Source organism: Ursus americanus, chromosome 31, assembly GCF_024610735.1.
Source record: "Ursus americanus isolate L20-20 chromosome 31, mUrsAme1.1.p, whole genome shotgun sequence".
NCBI lineage: Eukaryota > Metazoa > Chordata > Mammalia > Carnivora > Ursidae > Ursus > Ursus americanus.
In genome coordinates this window covers 23,684,459-23,706,113 of record NC_142157.1, presented here as the reverse complement: position 1 = coordinate 23,706,113, position 21,655 = coordinate 23,684,459, and the positions used below count along the sequence as shown (strand labels likewise).

Below are 21,655 nucleotides of genomic sequence, written 5' to 3'. Positions count from 1 at the left end.
ACGCTGGCCGTAATAATGTTAACTCTTTACAGTCAGAAGTCCACAAACAAGACCTAAAGCAGGCACTGCAAGCAGCAGCAGTCACGATGAATCAGATGAGACCGACCCAGAGAGCAAAAATTGTACGCCGTAAGGTTCTTCTTCTTTATGCTTAAGGGTACGAAAATGTTCTTAAATCACCCGCCTGGGCCCCTATGCAGGGAGGACATGGTCTCACACATGCTGCATTGTCCAGCTTCTTTTTTTTTTTTTTTAAGATTCTATTTTTAAGTTATCTCTACACCCACCATGGGGCTCAAACTCACAACCCTGAGATCAAGAGTCACATGCTCTACTGCTGAGCCAGCCAGGTGCCCCTGCACGTCCAGCTTCTAACTCAAGGGGCAGACTCCCAGATGACTTGGTGGGTGCCTTCTGATTTTTTTTTTTTAAGATTTTATTTATTTATTTGACAGAGAGAGAGAGAGACAGCCAGCGAGAGAGGGAACACAAGCAGGCGGAGTGGGAGTGGGGAAGCAGGCTTCCTGCCGAGCAGGGAGCCCGATGCGGGGCTCGATCCCAGGACCCTGGGATCATGCCCTGGGCCGAAGGCAGACGCTTACCGACTAAGCCACCCAGGCGCCCCGCCTTCTGATTTTCTAATATCTGTACTCTCATCTCTTCTACCCTCTCTTTTTCTTCACTGCTTCATTATTTTACTCATTTTTCTCTCCTTCCCCAGCATTTAAAAGCAGGGAGGGAGACTGGAACAAGCCAGGGGGCACTACTGGGACCCTGACAATCACGCTTTCCTGCGTTCACCTCTGCTCTAGTGACCGAGTGGTGACACACCCAGTGGGACTGAGCCATGCTGCCCCCTGGGGGTGTGTGAGAGGTGACGGCAGGAGCAAAGGGATCTAACAGGCGAAACGTGGATGTCTGGGGCGTGCATCCCTAGTCCCCCACTTATGAGTGACAGGCCTGTGTCTAAGTGTCAAACTGCATGAGCCCCAATCTCTTCATCTGCAAAATGCAGACAGGACACCAGCTTCGAAAGGTTGTCGCGAGAATAACCTGAATATATATATATACACATGACAGCACTTTGTAAACTTCACCTTATCGGGGGGGAGGAAAGACTCCCAATGCCAGAGCTGTGGTTTATTACCAGCTTGTTCACACTGTTACCTGAGTTGATTGATTTTTGTGTAAAAACATAAAGGATGAGGGACGAAAGTCAAAAATACTCCCAGCAACTCAAATTCTGATCACCCTGAATAAACCAATGACAGGTATTAAAACTCCTCCTTCATCCCATTTTAGGCAACCTACATGCAAGTGGGAGCCTTCCTTACACATAAGCTCGATGGCTTCAGGCTCAAGAAACTGAACTTCAGGGAGACCACAGGAGAAGAGTGTTAGCCCCTAGTGAAAGAAGTCGGCATGCCTGAAGTTTTTAATTTCTGCTTCTGGATGGCAAAGTCTTCAACCGCTGGCAAGGAGGAGGCTGAGAGAGGACGGGCCTGTAGGGGGCGCATCTCATGGTAGCTGTGTCCTGTGCCTCTACGTGACCCTGTCCCTCTCGGGTCACTCTCAGTCTTGGCCCCTAGCGTCAAAAGAATCCTGGGCAGTCAGTATTCAGTGTCACGTTGCTAGTGTGACTTCTCTGAATGTCTTCCGTGCACACATCTCCACACGCCTACTTTCCTGTCAGCCGCTCCAGCATGAGGGGCTGGCTCCCCCTCCCTGGGTCGTGTGGACCCTCCCCTGCCATATTGCCTGTGGTGTTTATTTTCCTCTCTTCTGGTCTATGTTTCCCCTCCCTCCTTGGCCTCAGAGGCAGTGGGTTCATTAGTCTGAGCTCCACCGTCTGCAACAATAGTTAAGACTGAAGGGAATAACAGGCCTTCCGATCCCTCTGCCAGGTTACAAAGCTCCAGAATGATGATCCTGATACCTCCCACATCTGGTTTCCCTCGTCTCCACTTTTCTCCTCATGAAATTCTGCCTAAGGTCAGAAATCAGTTGATTCCTGTCTGTCATCAGAAAAAAATACATCAGGGGCGCCTGGGTGGCACAGAGGTTAAGCGTCTGCCTTCGGCTCAGGGCGTGATCCCGGCGTGATGGGATCGAGCCCCACATCAGGCTCCTCCGCTATGAGCCTGCTTCTTCCTCTCCCACTCCCCCTGCTTGTGTTCCCTCTCTCGCTGGCTGTCTCTATCTCTGTCAAATAAATAAATAAAATCTTTAAAAAAAAAAATACATCAGTTCACGGAGCTACTCACATGTACTCAGTAAACACACAACTGGTCGAAAGACAAAAGGAAGTGGAGTCCACTGCACTGAGAAAGGGCATTGCAGGCGAAGCCCTGCCCATGTTCGAGAGGAACATGGCGACATTCCACAGGAATCCCTCAATCAAGATAGTCACAAAACTACTCTCTAACAACCCAAGAGAAAGAACAGCTCTGGCGAAATGAAAACGTCAAATGAAAGATCCCATCTGTGGCAGACAGATTCTAAGATGGCTCCCGATGATGCCAACTCCTGGCGCTCACGACCTTGCGCTCTCCTGAGTGTGGGTGGAACCTGGGACTTGCTTCTAACCAGCAAAATATACAGCATCAGTGACTGGATGTCACTTGCAAGCACTGATTACGTAAGGTTCTAACTTCCACCTTGCTAGCCAGCTCTCTCTGTAGACTCACTCCCTCACTGGCTTTGATGAAGCAAGCTGCCATGTTGTCACAGCTGCTGCCCTATGGGGAATCTCACCTGGCGAAGACCTGACAGAGGCCTCAGGCCGACAGTCAGCAAGGAATTAACACTCTCAGTCCAACTGCCAACAAAAACTCAGGCCTGCTAACAGCCATGTGAGTTGGAGGTGGGCCCACCCCCAGTCAAGTGTTCAGATGAGACCCAGCCCCAGTGGATACCTCGATGGCAACTTCCTGAAAGACCCTGAGGCAGAGCCCCCAGGCAAGCTGGGCTTTGATTCCTGCCCCACAGAACCCAGGAGATAATAAATGTGTGTTTTAAGCTGCTAAATTTATGGTAATCTATCACAACACCAATAGATAACTAACACACCATCCAAGCCCCAAATAAAGGCAATGCTGGTAAGCACATGTAACTTTTCCTCTATTGAGACAACGTATCATGTTGGGAATTTGCTAGCTTAAAAAGTTACTTTTCTGAGGGGGCACCTTGGTGGCTCGGTCAGTTTAGTGTCTGCCTTCGGCTCAGGTGATGATCTCAGGGTCCTGGAATTGAGCCCTGCGTTGGACTCCCTGCTCAGCAGGGAGTCTGCTTTGCACTCTCTCTCTCTGCCCCTCCCCTCCACTCATGCTTTCTCTCTCAATCTCTCTAATAAATAAATAAAATCTAAAAATAGATATATATTTTTAAGATTTTATTTATTTATTAAAGAGAAGGCATGGTGGGGCAGAGGGAGACTCTTTCAAGCAGGCTCCCCACTGAGCACAGAGCCCAATGCAGGGCTTGATCCCACGACCCTGAGATCATGACCTGAGCTGAAACCAAGAGCCAGACACTTGACCAACTGAGCCACCCGGGCTCCCCTAAAAAGATGATAATTTAATGAGACATTATTTCCTCCCCTTGGTCTCTCCTCTAAGCCTTATTCCTTACTTCCTTTGTGTTAAAATAGCATCAGAAGCCTCAAGGTTTCTTCCTTCTTACATAACAAATGGTAAATACTCAAAATTTCAAAGCTTACATGTCTTGAGTTCAATCCCATCCAACCATAAACTGAAGACTTAAAAAGCCTTTTAAAAAAAACCACCTGGGATTTTCAAAGGAGCTCCCCAATTTTTCCTAGCCCAGAGTTCCAAAAAGCTACACATTCACATTCTCAAACACATGAGCTGGTTTTTAAGACTCTTGCAAATAACTCTTTTCTACATTAAAAGCTTCAGTTAAGGTCACAGCTTCAAAAACCTGCAGAACATTCTTACTTACATCCGGAAGTCTGTAGAGCTTCATCGTTCTCTGTAAAGTCATGTTTCTACTCAAGTGAGAAAATTTCACTTCTACCAGTTTTCTGGGGTTTAGTGATCGATGCCAGTATCTGGAAGACAATAAAGGTTTTAAAACCTGACTGGTTTCTAACCCTACCAGTTTTTACTCTTTGTCTCAGCTCAGCCGTTACAGACGCATTTAATGGACACTCGTGATGCCCCCAGTGCGGAGCTGGAGGCTGGCCCTCTTCTTGTGTAAGTACTTTATCAGCTGCTTTGTGCATCTAAAATGCGTCCTTGCTTTCCTAGTTACGTTCCTTTGTAGTCCGTGACCTTCCGGCTCTTCCAGTAAAGAGCAATCATAAAATTGCAAAATCAAGTTAAAAAATGCCCAGTCTGCAAGTATTTAACCACTGCTGATTCTACAGAAAGCAAACCAAAAAGTGTAAAAACATGAAAACAGCTCCCCTAAATTAGTAGCTGTCGCTTTTATATAATGCACACCAAAGAAAACAACTTTTGAGAAACTACTTTGCATTTCTTAAGTGATTGCAGGTTAGGTACTAGGATGATTTGTATTAAAACATGCCTGCAAAGTCTTATTTGTTCAGGTTATTTATGAATAATGTTTTCTACATTTAGAGAGAAAGTTTCCTCTTATTTGAGGCAAAAATAGTCCAGAGAGGTAAACTCTGAGGCTTTACAAACAGGTTTGTCCAGAGACAAATCCGATAAACCATCTTCTCCCTGGATTAACCTTTGAAAGCTTGATAAGAACAGATGAAGTCATAAAAACAGAGCTTAAGCCTTTTCTTACTCTCAGCAAACAAGTTTGTTTGGGCTTCTCAACTGGTGTTTATCAAGTATCTGGAATCATTGACTGACAGCCAGGGCAGAGCCTGGTATCAGCTTGAGTGTGTGGAAGGAAAGAAAATGCTAGCAGGCTGGATGTTTCAAGATCACAATGCCCCGGGTTCCGAGGCAGCGATGCTCTTTCCAGTGGAAGAGACACAGAAATTCAGAACCAGCATCATTAGCAGGAAAACGTTAAAAACTCTTTATCACCAGGTGGTTCGACGGCAAACTGGAAAGAACACTGATCACAGCAGTTCTCGGCTGGAAAGAACACTGATCACAGCGGTTCTTGGGTCTGGTCTTCCCCTCTGCTACCAAACCAACTACATAATAACAGGTAAGCCCACATCCCCGAGTCACACGTGAGAGTAACTGGCAGCAACACAGCAGGGGGGCCAGATTCCAGGTGAGCGTGAGGTGCTGATACCTGCAGGTGGCCACTGGCTTAGGAAGAACCACTCCAGCGGTATAGACGGCCTGAAAAATCCCTTCCAGGTTCACTCTTCTGGTTATTTCTCGAATTAACACTGGGGCTACCCGTTTTGATCTCAATTTCTTATGAACACAAAGAAAGTTGATTTCTACCATCTTCTTCACACTACGAAAGAGAAAGATGTCAAAAATCGGAGGGAACATAAGATGAAAACATTTTTAAAAATAAGACAACACCCATGACATTTCAAAGACTAAGAAACAGAAAGACCCCCCCTTTCAACACAATGTTTAAGAACAACTGCCCACCATTTAGACATTTCACAAATTCAGATGGATACGCTAGTCCCCAAATCCCCTGCCAAAATGATTTTAACTCTAGGCCATGGAGACCCAAACCCCCTTGTCCTAAATAAATTTAAGACTTCAATTTTTTTTCTAAGTTTTCATTTTAGAAAATGGGTAAGATGTGCCTCAAAGTTTCCACGTCTGTTATTTTCTGTCATGTATGCAATTAGGACAATAACTGGGTCCCCCAGCTGCACAATCTGGTAAGACGTTGCTTCGGAGTAGAATGTGATTCCTAAGATCCTGAGAGGTGCTTTGACCAGATGAGAGCTGCTGTTTTTTTAGGCCACAGTAAACCTTCCAGAACTTCAAAGCCTGTTCCCTGCTCTGGTTCTAGATATGCAGGCACTCCATGTGCCATGGAGACTCCTTGACATCAAATGCTTTTTAGCAGCAAAGAAACTAACCCAACACACTGCAAGATAAACAGCCCTACTATGCATTAGATCTCTGAGTTTCTGGGCGAGAGATCCTGAGCAAAAATGCAACATAGCTATCCTAAGGATAAAAAGATTTTTTGAAAATCTCTCTCTCCTAAAATCTCTTAAGGTAATTCTTTTCTCCAGAAATAAATCTGAAATACCTATTTATAGCTTTCTTTATTCTGATACCTACATAGCTATATGTATATACACATAAAATGTGTCTGTGTGTGCACTGATGAGACTGAGACAGACAGCGCTGTCCTTTGTTGCTGTCTGTAGTCCAATTTTTTTTTTTATTAAATCAACTTTACTTTTTAGAGCAGTTTTAGATTTAGCAAACCCGATCAGAAAGTAGAGTTCCCGCAGACCCCCGCCCCCACCCACCCACAACCTCCCCCACGATCAGCAATCTGCATAAGTAACTTTTAAAAGTCTATTGTAACTGCAATTTTTGGAAAAGTAACACATCAGAACCGACATGGACAAGCTTTAATGGGTACCTGTCATAAATCCGGATGTTTGCTGGGATGGCACTTATGAACCCTACCAGCTTTTTGTTCGAAGACACTCTGACCCCACAGTGCCACTGAAGGAGCCAGCCTGGGGGACGCAGAGCCCTGAAGTCAATGCAGGCAAAGAAAACAGGCGCCAGTTAGTGTCCAGGAACCCAGGGAGAGACCGAGACACGCCACCCCGACTGCCCGTGCCCGGGCCGGCCAGACTCACCACAGCAGGAACTCGGGCGAGTAGTCGAACCGGAACACGCTCTCCTCATCTTCCACGTAATTCTCGTTTAACAGCGTGTACAGCTCCTTGAGCTACAAGACCAAGCCAGTGTCCTAGCTGTGGTGCTCGCAACCCCCCCGGAAGCAATGTGCGCGAGGGCACGTGTTGAACCCAAGAGTGTTACTCACCACGTCGGCGTTACCCAAATCTAGGGTGTCCCACATAAAACCCTGTGGCAGAGAATAGGGCTCCTGACGCACGTTGTCTTTATCCGCTTCAATCGCCCCGTGAGAGGTTATGACTTCATCTAGGGAAGGGCAGAGGAGAAAAAAGACAAAAAGAATATTCAATGACAAAGTATTCTGATGATCCAAAATGGTCCATCACAGAAAATGAAATCATCTCTAGGGGCCTTGGGTTTCATATCACCTTTGAAGATATGCTATTGTTTCAGCTACTTGTGGAGTGAAACAGGGTGGCCAGGCGTGGAGAAGAGCTGTTATCTCACCAATTAAATAGAAGGAGCAATCCTTTCTCATGCAATGACAAGGTGCATATTATGACATGACAGTGACTTCTCAGCCTCAATCCCTAGATGACAGATCCATCGCACTGCACCACAGTGGACAGCTTAGGTCCATGACAGCCTGGAGATGGTCCCTTCTTACTTTGCATTTCAAAAACCTGGGTGGCGGGGGAGTGACCTCTGACCCCTCCCAGCAATACCTACGACTAATTTCGGGACTGCTGGCAGTGCAGCTGAGGTCACCCATGTCTCCAGTCATTTCCACAAAGGTGCCCTTTTCCAGTTCCTCCCCCACAGCTTCCCAGTATGGCTGGGATAGAACCCAGTCCCCTGCGTGTGGCTGATGCCCGCCTGGCTGCCCACCTGGCCTTGCTCTCCAGCTTCACCCACGCTGACTCCCCTCAGGCAGGCCCCAGCTCACGGCATCTGGGGTTTCCCTCTGCTCTCACAGCCCTTCCCCAGCTCTCCGCGTGGGGGGCCGCTTGAGTGTTTGCAGATATAAGCTTACACATCACTTTCCTGCAGCATCTTTCCCCGACTAAAGCTTTTTCCTACCTGGAGGATGGCCTCCCTCCATCCCCACCTGGCCACCATTTTTATCCTACTTTCCCATCACTGTTTCCCTGTCATGTTCCCCACTGCCTGGCACCGAACGGTAGACACTCAATACTGATCTGCTATTACTCAGCCATAAAAAAGAACGCAATCTTGCTGTTGGTAACCTTGAAGGCATTATGTGAAGTGAATTAGGTCAGAGAGAGAACAAGAAATAGTGTATGATTTCACTTATATGTGGAATCTAAAAAATAACTCTGAATTCCTAGACAAGAGAGAACAGTCTGGTGGTTGGCAGGGGTGGGGGGTGTGGGTGTGAAATGGGCAAAGGGGGTCAAAACGTACAAACTTCCAGTTATAAAGCAAGTAAGCTGTGGGAACATAAGACACAGCACGTTGATTACAGTTAGTAACACTGCATTGCGTATTTGAAAGTTGCTAACACGGTAGATCTTCAAAGTCCCTATTACAAGAAAAAAGTTCTGTGCGTTGATGTGGTGAGGGATGGTAACCAGATCTCCCATGGGGGCCGTCTCACAACGTACACAAACATCCTATCGGTATGTCCGACACCTGAGATTAATACGGTGCTGTGGGCCAATTACACCTCAAAGAAGAAATAAATAAATAAACAGAACCAGAAGAAAAAAAAGAAACCGGTACCTGCTGAATAAATGACCCTCAGGTACAGGCTCTGGCATCACCTTTTTACAGGTGGAAGCCACCAGGTCTGAGCCAGCTCCACGGGGTCTCGTCCTCTCCAGCCCCTGACTTAGTCACACTGCGGCACCAGCTCACCCCCGTGGAATATCTTAGGCTTCGTCAAGTCAGCCTGAGGGGCCAGATTCTCAGCGGCTCCCTGACAGTCCCTCCAGGACGTCTGCTTAGAGCTTGGCGACCCACCCGACACTGGGGACAGCCTCAGGCTGACTCTGCCCCCTCCAAACTTTGATGTTGCCTTAACTCAGGGGCAAACTGGGTGTTCAAGGAACTGGGGGAATCCTGCAGGGATTCAGGGGAAGGGCCAAAATGCGGTGCACCCCGGCTATCTTCCCAAAGATGTGTGCTGGCGTTGGAGGCGGCTTGCTTGTCCCCGGCGCCGTGACCTAAAAGCCACCAGCAGCCTGCCAAGCAGCATTCAGCTAAACCCAATACATCCGGATCCATAAACCCACATCCCTTTGCAAATGGTCACTCAGTTCGACGGCAGTTAAAATCCTGGAGATTCATTCTAGAGAGCCTTCCTCCACGACCAAACACATGTATTTCTAGAGCCTGAAGGAAAAGACAAGTGAGGAGAATCGCTCTCCTCGATCTTTCACGCTCCCTGGCCCGTGCTTTTTCCAGATGCGTGGGGTGGACATGCCTGAGAGAGGAGCGGGAACTTCAAAAAGGTTGAAAAACATTATCTGAGGGCACAGACAAGGATTGTCCCCGCATTTTAATGCGATGAAACGGATAATTTGTACATAACTGGACTATGAAGAGATCTGTTTAACAACCCTTTATCTTACAAAGATCCTGGAACCCGAACAATCAAGAAAGAAGAACGGAGAAGTAATTATAATCTATTTTCAGAGGAGGATAATAGAAAGCAGTAGGTTTAGCTTTTAATAGTCATATAAACATTTTTAGCACATTTATATCATCACCTTTTCTACTGTGAAAACGGAAGAGTTAAACGATGTTTATGGAATTTCAGGAGGCGAGAGTCTGCGTGGACCGTGAGGGAGCAGACCCAGCGCTGAGGCGAGGCCTGTTGCCGAGATGCCCACGAGCCGAGGCGTCTCCGGAGCACCCCCCAGGGGCCCGGGCCCCTAACTGTACCGCGGGGTTCTTGGCTGACAGTAACTAACAGCGGCGAGCGTGCAGGAGCCTGCTGTAAAGCAGCACGAAACTGCCCGTTTCAGGAAGATTTAGCAGGGGAAGTAAGCTGTGTCTTCTGCAATAAGGGAGACATGCGAGCTAAAAATTTATGTATAGGAAAAACAAGTCCATGAAGTTCAGGACCAAAACAGGTCTTTTATATATATTTTTAACACACTAATGTCTCAAGTGGGAGAAATTGGATTTTTTTTTTATAGGAAGAGGAATCAGACTCTAAAATTGTGTCTACTGAAAGCCAATGTCACTACCCAATATTTATTTATTTATTTTTTTAAAGATTTTATTTATTTATTCGACAGAGAGAGAGACAGCCAGCGAGAGAGGGAACACAAGCAGGGGGAGCGGGAGAGGAAGAAGCAGGCTCATAGAGGAGGAGCCTGATGTGGGGCTCGATCCCAGAACGCCGGGATCACACCCTAAGCCGAAGGCAGACGCTTAACCACTGTGCCACCCAGGCACCCCCCTAATATTTATGTTTTAAGGAGAAAAACAGGACTTTTGTGTACGTTGTTCATCTGTGGTATAAAACAAATCATGGAAGTCCAGTCAAGTTTCTTTTGTGGTTTTTCTTGTTTGTTTGTTTGTTTGTTGTTAACCCAGCTGTTTTTTTTGGGGGGGCGGGGAGCGAGAGGAAAGGCAGAAAAGCTTACTTAATTTGGGTACCGGCTGTGTGTCCCAAAACTGGTATCTGTGTTTGGCAGCCACATCGATGCTCCTGGCGGGGCCCTGGCATGCGGACAACAGCTCCATTGCTCTCTGGATATCCTGCAACTTCTGCATTGGAATGGTGGGATTCTAGAACAGCAAAGACACACAAACACAAAAAGTGAGGAAGCTGCCACCGTTCCCAAACCTGGGGCAGACACGCGCCATCTGCCTTGGTGACTCACCACCAGAACCCCAGCCATCTTCCTCTAAGCCTGGTCAGGGCCTCGGGCTCAAGGATGCCACCGTATTCAAATAAAGGAAACACGTTATGTTAAAGGTAACAACAGCTCAGTAGTTTTAATGGGGCTTTGAGAGTTTTGGGAAATCTGAAGTAAAGCCGACCACCCCTGGCTTCAGGGTCCCCTCTACCTGCAGGGGGGGGGGACCCACACACATCTGGGCAGAGCAGCAGAAAGGAGGGACGTGCACGCACACGTTACTACCACACAGCAGCCCGTCAGGAAACCCTCGGTTTCACTGCTGGGGTTTATGCCCTACAGTAGCAATGTGGGGACAAAGGAAATAACTGCTAGAATGGAAACCAGGCAGATGGGGGAAATTTTAGAAGGAAGGAAGGAAGGAAGGAAGGAAGGAAGGAAGGAAGGAAGGAAGAAAGAAAGAAAGAAAGAAAGAAAGAAAGGAAAGAAAGAAAGAAAGAAAGAAAGAAAGAAAGAAAGAAAGGAGGGAAAAGAAAAGAAGGGAAAGGAAAGGAAAGGGGGAAAGAAAGAAAGAAAGAAAGAAGGGAAAAGAAAAGAAGGGAAAGGAAAGGAAAGGGGGAAGGAAGGAAGGAAGGAAGGAAGGAAGGAAGGAAGGAAAGGAAAGGAAAGGAAAGGAAAGAAGGAGGGAGGGAGAAAGGGAAAAGGAAAGGGAAAGGAGAGAAGGGAAGGGAAAGGGAGGGGAGGGGAGGGGAGGGGAGGGGAGGGGAGGGGAGGGGAGGGGAGGGGAGGGGATGGGAAGGGAAGGGAAGGGAAGGGAAGGGAAGGGAAGAAAGGTGAATTGAGTGCTGAGCTGGAAAGGAAGTTAACCAAGAAAGGAAATCTCTAAGTATGCCTTCCGCCAGGACCACACCCTGTCCTCTCCCAGCTCCCACGCTCCTCCAGAGACAAACCCTCCAACGAGAAGAAGCAGTTTCTTCTGTGAGTTTAGATCTTTGGCAACCGCAGACTGTTTTCCCCAACCCAAGTGTTGGAAACTAACTTTTAAAAGTAAAACATAGTCTCAGTCTGGAAAATTGACAATACGTTTCAAATCTCAAGTTCCTTCCTTGAAGCCAATATTCCTCTTATCTCTGAAGGTTCCCCAGCTCTTTTTTTGGAAAATCGCTCCGATAATGTAATCCCCCACAAAAAGTAAGCCTATACTTTCCACTTAGGGCTGAACGGGTAATTCACGGAGTTATTTTTCAGTATGTGAAATTAATTAGTTTTAGAATTCTGATGCCACACAAAAAATGTTCTTCACTGTAGTTCAGAAGTGGTTAACAAGAATCTCAGAGCCCTTTGATTTTCCTGTGTGTCAACACACCGTGGGCACCAAGGAAAGCGAGCAACAACCCTCACTGGTTTATTAATAGTGACTCTGCGCTTCTGGTCAACCTCGAATCTGACGTCTGTGGTCGGGAGCCAGTCTTTAACTTGGGAAGCTTTACCTATGGGATACACTACAAAACAGGGTTTATTTAATACAGACCTCCCTGTGTTTTCTTTATCATTGGGTTTGCTTAGGATTCTTGCTCTGGTCTCTTTTGAACCTCCAACATAGAGTAACTGATTTCCCGCAAGATGAAATTTACGTCCATTTGAACCCCTAACAAGGCAATCTGTTAGATCTACAACTTAAACAACACTCTGAGCACACCCTATTTCAACTAATAATGCCTGAACATGACCCGTTTATCCTTAAAAAGGCAAATTTGAACCTACAATGCCTGCACTGAATTTGTCATGGGAATTTTTCTTTCCTAATTCTAGAGTTAAATTCTCGATCACTAATAAACAAAACTCAAGCTATTTGGCAGCAAACATGAATCAGCACCTTTGTTCCGAAGGAGCCAACGATATCCCAACTCCGTGAAGACAGACCTCAGAGTGGTTTTAACCCTACCTAATTAGCCTCGTCATGTTGACTAGCAGTCTTTATATAAAATAACCATTCATGAAATATTTATATCTGAATGCTCACTATTTTAAGTGCTTTCTTAAAGTGGACACAAGTAAGCCCAATTTTCAAATCCACGGCAATAGAGCAGCAAGGAAAATTCAGCTACGATACATTCTTAAACCTATTCATTCACTTTCCACAGCAGCACTGCCTGGGGAGAAATGAATTAGTGTTAGGGAAGGGGAGAGCGTGGATCAGCCCCACGTTAGTTTCCCACTACCATACCCCGAAGTCAGGCACACCTCTTTTCCTCCGTGGAAATACTAAGCTCCAACTGTACTCTTTACCCGTTACTTTCTAAATTTAATATCTTGGAAAAATGTCTAAGTCCTCCACCACTAAGGAGTCTATAAAGAATCCAGCCAAATATCACCTTATTCTGGTTCTTGGGTGCAGAACAGAATATTTTCTACACACAATCCTCTGTAATTTACAGTGTTATTTAGAGCAAGCATCTAGTGTAAGGGAAAGAAGCTCCAGTTTTTAAAAATGTAATGAAGGCCCACATTAACACAATTCTGATTTATTCTCAATTAAAAAAGAAAATAACTTCTCTACCGTACGGTGCTAGCCGTTCCTCTTGGCTAGCTCCAGTTTCTCATAAGTGACCAGAAGTAAGGGAAGGGCTCAAAATCACTGGGGTACAAGCTGGTGGTGATGGCAGAAGCAAGACAGAAGGTCAGCACTGCACAGAAGCGATACAGCATTGATCCGATGAAGCGACACTGAGAAATGGGAAAAATGTCTTGCGAGTTGATGGTGTACCTTACTTACATGAGTGACCTCGGGAAGTAGGTCCGGTGGATAAGAGTATTTGTCACCTGAGAGATGAGCTGAAAAGCGAGGGGGGAACACCCTGTTTTCTTCTCACCCCACACAGGCAGTCGGGGAAAACTGGGCAAAGTAAGTATCCTCTCAGGGACTCCTCGTCCTTACGTGTCAAACAGTTAACACCAACAAAAACTGCCTGCAAGACCCACTTCGCGCGATACAGTGTCAACTGTGCGCAAGAAAAAAAAATTTCAGCCCCACGAAACTTGCATAATGGTAAGAGCTGCCATATATACAGTGCTTTAGACTATCAGGACCATTTAACAGACAGGATCTCCTATCAGCCCTGTGAGCTGGGGCAGAAGGCATCACCCCCACGTCGCGGGTGTGGAAAGGGGCTCGCGGAGGGCGGCACCCGCACAGCTCGTGAGCTACGGGGCCGGGACTGAGCCCAGGTTCCCCGGTGTACTCCTGAGCCCCTCGGCCGCACCACGACCCCCGGGACAAGTGACCTGGAGCTGCAACCATCAAGATCATCCGAGCTTCGTCATACTTTGCCCTGTGAGGTTCCTGCACCGAGGGGGCTCTGCGCTCCCCCGTGGCCGGCACACAAGGCCCGTGTTCCCAGCCAGGGTGACTGGGGTCGGCCCCCCAGGCGGAGGTGCCTGCCATCGGCACCACCAGGGCCCCGCGAGGCCCGCCATCCACCCGCCCCGGGCTCCGCTCAACACAACTGCTGGCTGGGTCTGGAAGGATGGGTGTTTCTCCGGCGGGAACGTCAAGAGCTACGTCCCGCCCTCGGCAATGGGATGTAAGAGTGGCCACTGAAGCCTACTGGTGGGATTCAAAGTCACAAGACTTACCCGTGGCTGCTCCCGTGGGAATCTGCTGCCAGATGGTGTGGTGCTATGCAGGTAATTAGACACCCAGAAAAATTAAAATGTGAATATCTTCTGAACTAAAAGTAATGAAATGTTAAGTGTAACTTCAAAACAACAACAACAAAACACACCTACCAAGCTCACACTGAGACCGATTCTATCACCACAATCTACATACTGATTTGCTCTGAGAATGTGGAAAAATGCAAGTCATATCCACATACACACGAAAACGCAGTCCGTGCTTCTTAGTTATTCAGGTACAAGGACAGTGGGAGGAAGGCCGGAAACGCCCTCTGGGGGGGGCGCTCTCCAGCACGCGGTCAGGCAAAGCCCCAGGTACGCCTCCGCTCCCGCGGGGCGCTGGGCCGAACAATCCCTCTCTCACACGCAGCAGGAACCACAGAGGCTAAAATAAAACAGGGGTCTCACTTTGGAAGGCTGCTGGATTTTAATCTCCTGGGAATCAGAGGCCGAGTCTGACTTGGTGCCTCCGGAGTTCGGTTTCTCCTTTTTTCTCTTCTGTTTCTTCTTTTTCTTTTTGGCACCCATATCCCCTCCAGGACTTCTGTTAGGAAATTCACAGAGGGTAAAACAAGAACAAAGAAATCATTATATAAAATTAATCACTGAGAAGAATGCAAATTATACCTAGGAGGGAAAAAAAAAAAACTAGGTTAGGATGCCTGATATTGTAATTTATCAGAAACATATATATTTGATCAATCAGATGACCTACTATATAGCTCTCATACATATTTCCTAAGTGACAAGAGCTTAAAACGTCTCTTAGGTTATGTTAATGAGGTGACTTTTGGAAAGTGCCTAAGGATGGGGGTTGGTTGCCAGGGGTGCCAACCATGTGATCAGAGGGTTGGAACTTCCAATCCTAGCCCCCAACTTCCAGGGAGGAGGGGAGGACAGCAGGATGGGCAGTGATTTAATCAGTCGTGCCTATGTAATGAAGCCTCTATAAAAACCCAGAAAAACAGGGGTCGGAGAGCTTTTGGGTTGGTGAACACGGGGAGATTCGGGGAGTGGTGCGCCCAGAGAGCATGGAACTCCTCGCCCTTTCCCCACACCTGTGCATTTCTTCCACCTGGCCGTTCCCCAGTCCTATCCTTTTATGATGAACCAGTCATGCAGTAAATAAAATGTTTCTAACACTTCTGTGAGCTGTTCCAGCAAATCAATCGAATCTGAGCAAGGGGTCTTGGGAACCTCTGATTTATAGCTGGTCAATCAGAAGTGCAGGTGACAGCTTGGGTTTGCGACTGGCGTCTGAAGTGGGGGGCAGTGTGGGGTGGGAGCAGTCCTGTAGGACCGAACCCCTACCCGGGGGAATCTGATGCTACCTCCGGGCTGACTGTATCAGAATGGAGTTAAATGAGAATTCTGCTGGTGTTGTGTGGGAAGCCCACCCTGCACACGCACATGATGGGACTAGATCCAGAAACTCAAAGTAGGATGTGAAGTGGGAAATAAAATTTAGATGAGAAGTTAACAGGACAAGGAACTCGGAAGAATTATTAGTCTACACTGAGTCACACTGCAGGTGCTTAGACAGCATTCGAGCAGGAAAACTGTAGCTAGAAACCATATTTTATAATGGAAGCCAAGTAGCCTTCACATTAACCACGGCTCCGCTAACCTGCTTTTTAGGCAGCCTTCTAAGGGAGAGATACGTGTTGTAAAAAATTCCATTATAAACCTCTCTTGGGTACGACAAACCACAAATCTCAACACAATTGAACCAAAGAAACTGCTTCTCTGCAGAAGGGGAAATCTTCCTTGGTAAATCATTTAACAAGAAGAATTAACAATAAAAAAGTCTACGTGAAAAAAATGTTCACCGGTAAAACATTTGTCTGGAACTCTTGTCATCTTATGGCCATCACCCCTGAAACAGCGAAAGAGACACCAGGAGATTTGCAATTTCCAGTTACTTGGGTCTACGCTACCACGGTGTTCCCAGAAGGTACGTTAAAATTCAGAGATTGCTACTGCGTTACTGCCTGGATGTGGGGAAAAGCGATGGAAACAATCAGTTCCATTCTGTTGCCCTCAATGAACCGTATCTGCTGCTACCTTCTTTCTCTCCTGCCTAATCATCAAATATATCTGCGTCATACAAGACACAAATGTCACTGATACATGCATATTACCAGCCTTGTAACACTGTCCCTCAGAGGCAACCAATGGTTTTTCTGGTACATATTCTTCCAAAATTCTCTTTCTTCTCTAAGCACGCCTTCATTTTCACTGTGAATAAGTTTTAAACAAAAATTGAATCTTAAACATACCATTTGCCAACTTGCTTTTTTTCTCCCCACTTCACAATGTGTCTTCGACTGCTTCCCATGACAGGATATAGTGAGCTGCCTCATTTCTTTTTAGCAGCTAGAGAGCATTCCATTGTGTAAACATATCCTATTTAACCATCCCTGTTAAAAAATGCTGCTGCAGGGACGCCGGGGTGGCTGAGCCGGTTAAGCATCTGCCTTCGGCTCAGGTCATGATTCCAGGGTCCTGGGATGGAGCTCCCTGCTCAGTGGGGAGTCGGCTTCTCTCCCTCTCCCCCACCCCCCATTTGTACTCTCTCAAATAAATAAATAAAATCTTTTTTTAAAAATGCTGTAAAAAAAAAATTCTGGTACTTACATCTTTATGCATTCATGCCAGTATGTCCAAAGGTGGAAATGCCAGGTCAAAGGGCATGCACATTTTTACTATCAGTAGATAATTAAGATTTAGTAGATAATTAAGATTTAGTAGATAATTAAGACTGTACCAATATCCACTCCACCAACAGTAAATCAGTTTCTGGTTCTGCATGTAAGGAGCTTAGAAATCACCACTCCATCCTAACAGACTGAAAAACCAACAATTCCTCAGTTTCGTGGGAAAGGCAAGGACACAGGACAAACTAAGACTGGCCCCAAGACCAGCCAGACAGGTGAATGAATACAGGGCATTGCAGCTTCCCGGAGCAAAGCCTCAGGAATGCAAACCTCCATGGCAGCCGTGCTCAGGTAAGAAAACCAGAGGTGTGACTACCAGTGCTGGGGCCTGTGTGTGGACCAGGGGGACCCAGCCCCAGGGGCCTCCCACACTTCCATGAGTTTTACCTCCAGGAGCAGTCAGGTTCCCAGAGCATATAGCAGACAGAAACTCCCCCATGCTTCCATCAATGGCAGGGGAAGAGGGACCCCCTTCTGAAACGAGCCAGAGCACTCCGTTCGCAACAAGGCCAGTCCCCAGAAGAAACTAGTCGACCAGAGCCTAACTCACGTGGGGGAATATCCAAACCCAGCCCACTGTGACATCCTCTCCCACATAAGAGAGGAGGAGAGAATGGAGGGAAACATGAGCGAGTTCAGAGCCCAGAGGCACAGGATCACTAAGGACTGGAAGGTGCCCAAACGCAGGACAGCAGAACCCCCAAGGCCCTCACCTCTCTCCACCGTGCTACTGAAGACTGGGCTACAGCAGTCCCTCTTACCCGGTACCTCACGTCTGGCTAGCCAGGAAAAATTGTAAGGTATACTGAGAGGCCAAAAACACAGTAGGAAAAAAGACCAAGCACCAGAATCAGACAGGGCAGAGATGCTGCAATTATCAAACCAAGAATTCAGAACGGCTACGATTAATATGCTAAGTTCTCAAAGGAACAAAGTAGACAGCATGAAAGGGCAGACAACATTAACAGAGAGACAGAAAACCTAAGAAGGAACCAGAAAGAAATGACAGAAATAAAGGACAGTAGTACAATAAATAAAAGACAATTAGTAGACTGGACACAGCTGAGGAAAGAATCTCTGAGCTTGAAGATGCAGCAATGGAAACCTTAACAGAAACCTCCAAAAGTGGGGCGTCTGGGTGGCTCGGTCAGTTAAGCGTCCATCTCTTGACTGTGACTCAGGTCATCATCTCAAGGTTGCAGGATCGAACCCCTCGCTGGGCTCCCCCCACCCGCACTCTCGCACGCAAGCACACACTCTCTCGCAAAAAAAAAAAAAAAAAAAAGTCTCCAAAAGTGAACAGCTAAGAGAACAACAACTGATGAAGCGGAACAGAATATCCAAAGGCCGTGGGACACCTACAAAAGGTGTAACACATGTGTGATGGGAATACCAGAAGGAGAAGAAGGAAAGGAGGAACATAAAAAATAACTGAAATGATCACGACTGAGAATTTCCCCCAATGAATGTCAGACACCAAACCACAGATCCAGGAAGCCCAGAGAACGCCAAGCAGGATACGTACCAAGAAACACTACGCCTCAGCATTGGCTTATCCTTTTCAAACTACAGAAAATCAAAGATTAAAAAAAAAAAATCCCCAAAGAAGCCAGAGGCAAAATTTGCTTTTCCTATAAAGGAACAAAGAACAGTCATGAGCGTCAATGAGAATATCAATTTCCCAACTTCTCTGCCAATACTGAAATAGAAACATTCTTTTTCATCTTGGACAGTCTTTCTTTCTTTCTTTCTTTTTTTTTTTTTAAAGATTTTATCTATTTATTTGAGAGAGAGAGAGTGCACAAGCAGGGGGTTGGGGCAGCAGCAGACTCGCCACTGAGCAGGGAACCTGATTCGGGGCTTGACCCCAGAACCCTGAGATCATGACCTGAGCCAAAGGCAGATGCTTAACTGACTGAGCCACCCAGGTGCCCCTCATCTCTGACAAATTTATAGGTAGAAAAGTCTTATTGCAGATTCAATTTTTCTTTATTTAATCAGGAGCAAGGCTATACATCTTTCCATATGTTTACTGACCACTTATATTTTTCCATGGATTGCTCATTCATATCCTTTTTCTGTTAGCCATCTCTTAAAAACACTGATTTGTCAGTGGCCTTTATAAAAGCATGGATGGAACCTACCAGTTGTTCAGTATTTTTACTTTGGGTACTTTCACTTCATTCAATCCTTGCAACAGCTCTATGAGATACCACTTTATGTCTGTAGTACATTGCCTAGGCTGTAGTGTATTACTTAGATTGCAAATACTTTACCTGGTTTATTTTTCACAGTATCTTTTCCTATACAGACATCTGGTGGAGTCTAGTATTTAAGAAATTTTCCCTTGTGGCTTCTGGGCTTTTAAATCTTGCTTAGAAAGACCATGCCTATTGCAAAACTACATAAACATCCTTCTATGCTTTTCCTCTACTAACTTTGTGACTTTTGGAAAATAGTATTTAGCTTCCTAATTCATCTGGAATAAAAGGTGTACAATGTGAAGTGCCTATGCCTCTACTGTTCAAAAATACACAGTAAATACAAGAAGTAACATCACTTGTTCTTACTGGGATCACACTGCACTGCCCAAAGACCGATATGCAAATATTATAAGAGAGGCAGATCTGCCTACAATAATTACTTGATGCAATCACATGATGATTGTTGCCGGACACGATTCCAGGTGCAAGCAGTTTCAAGACAGGTCTGAAAAATTCTTTGATGCTTCTCTCAACATGAGGTGGGCTCTAGTCCCCTCCGCTTGAATCTGGGCAGGCTTGTTACCTGCTCTTTATGCAGCAGAAGTGACCCCAATGTGATTCTGGAGCCTTGGTCACAAAAGGCCATGCAGTTTCCACCTGGCTCCCTCAGGATGCTCATTCTGGGAGAGGCCGGAGTGCCCTGAGACCGCCGGGCCAGCAGACAGCACACCTAATCACAGCAGCACCAGCTAGGGCTGTGGGAGGGAGCCCAGCTGGACAACCAGCTCCGTCGAACCTGCACCTGCACACAGGCCCTAAGGGAGGACCTGCCTTTCCAACTTCTTACCCACGGAATCTGCAAGCGTCACAAAGTGACCGCTGTTTTAGGTCACCAGCTCTGTGACCAATAAAAACTGGATCAGAAATTTGGTGCCTGACACTGGAGGCCACTCTAATAAAACCCTAAAGCACAAGGCAGCTGCTCCAAGGCCTGGTGAAAAGGCGGGTGGGAGACTTAACCTGTGTGGGGCTCCAAGACAAACAGACACGGTGTTTCACGTCATGATTATTTCAGGGAGTGCTTCATCTTCAAACAGGAGCCTAAATGCAGGAGGGAGACCCGTGCTGCATACGAGAGCGGGAACGCTTATAACGCTGTTGCCAGTGATAATGTGGAAACCAGAAAATGCACCTAGTGAGCTGATGATGCTCTGACTAAAAAGATCTCTGGGCAGAGGGCTGAAGGCGCTGGCTTCGCCCCGCTGTCTATAATGAGACGAGAGAGAGAGCGAGCAATTCAAGAATAAGCTAGTGTCTGAGTAGAAATCAGAGAATATATACACTGAGCCAGTACTCCGTAGGTTAAAAAATAAGTGTTTCTCATCCCAGCATCTCCAGAAGGCAAAGGTTTGCATACTAAGAAATGGCCTCAGGGGCACCTGGGTGGCTCAGCTGGTTAAGCGTCAACTCTTGACTTCAGCTTGGGCTCAGGTCGTGATCTCATGGGTTGTGGGATCGAGCCTGAGAAAGATCTAAGGTGGTGTCCCTGGACCATTCCAAACAGACAAGAAGGCCGTCTAAGTTTCTGAAGGATGGGCCTCGTCTATCCTCTGTAAACAACAGAGCTTCTAAGAATCTTTGTCCCACAGCATCCTCACCAGGTGCCCAACAGGGAGAAAAGTTTATCTGACAGAAGAGATTTCAGGGTAGCCTTTGTGGAACAGAATGGATTATAATTTGACACGTAGGAAAGCCCATGACATTTCTATAAGCATTACAGCAGCTTGGAAGGGAGAACAAAGTGAACAGAGAGGCCTTTGGACCCTCAGCCCTTTACAGGCAGGAAACAGACAAAGAAGGTTACTCACTGAGGTGCACAGCCAGTTTTCTTTTGGAAGGACGCCTGAAGGTCAGAACCAAGAGCCCCAAGGACAGAGCCCAGAGCCACAGAGGACAGCTCCCATGGAGAAGGACTGAACTGAAATCCAGGAGCTGGCAACACGTTCCCAGGTAGATTTCAGAACCGCTATGGACCAGTGACTGTGGTTTGCGCTCTACTTCCCCCCTCTGGGGCTCTTCTACATCTGTCCACCATTCCATGGGGGTGTGGGGGAAGCACAGAAGGTAGCTGCTCAGTTCACGGTATTCCGATGACCCTGAGAGTCCTAGGCCACACCTGGACTTGGTTTACAGGAGATCCCAGACTTCAAGCCTCAGCCTAACATCTAAGTCAAAACACAGCATGATTCTGGGGAGGGCCTCAGGGAGGGTAAATGTATTCTACGTGTGGGAGAATAGAAATAATTTTTGGCCAGAAGATGGACTGTGGTATTTTTCAACACATCCTCAACATTTTTAAGAAAAATGAAAGATGAAAGATGGTGTGACAGTTCACAAGTGGTTACTACTTAGTTTTCACTGGAGGCTGAGGTTTCTAAGAAATGACAAGGAAAGCAACTCTGTATTCAGGGGAAGTA

The 21,655-nt window shown here is 46.6% G+C and overlaps 1 protein-coding gene across 4 annotated transcripts in view; it reads right to left on the bottom strand.

The window, feature by feature from the left end:
- Positions 1-21,655, bottom strand: part of NMT2 (N-myristoyltransferase 2) — a 63,264-nt gene that overhangs the window by 16,653 nt on the left and 24,956 nt on the right. For 2 of the 4 annotated variants that reach the window (XM_045787927.2, XM_045787942.2), the window contains exons 2-8: positions 14,666-14,801; positions 10,364-10,508; positions 6,934-7,052; positions 6,746-6,837; positions 6,520-6,636; positions 5,242-5,412; positions 3,961-4,069 (exon numbers count right to left, since the gene is read on the bottom strand). In XM_045787927.2, the coding sequence (XP_045643883.1) occupies positions 3,961-4,069; positions 5,242-5,412; positions 6,520-6,636; positions 6,746-6,837; positions 6,934-7,052; positions 10,364-10,508; positions 14,666-14,801 (889 nt within the window). Of the gene's footprint in view, positions 1-3,960; positions 4,070-5,241; positions 5,413-6,519; positions 6,637-6,745; positions 6,838-6,933; positions 7,053-10,363; positions 10,509-10,603; positions 11,018-14,215; positions 14,259-14,665; positions 14,802-21,655 lie in introns of those variants that run through there. The other 2 variants (XM_087857670.1, XM_045787936.2) reach the window with 2 other exon arrangements.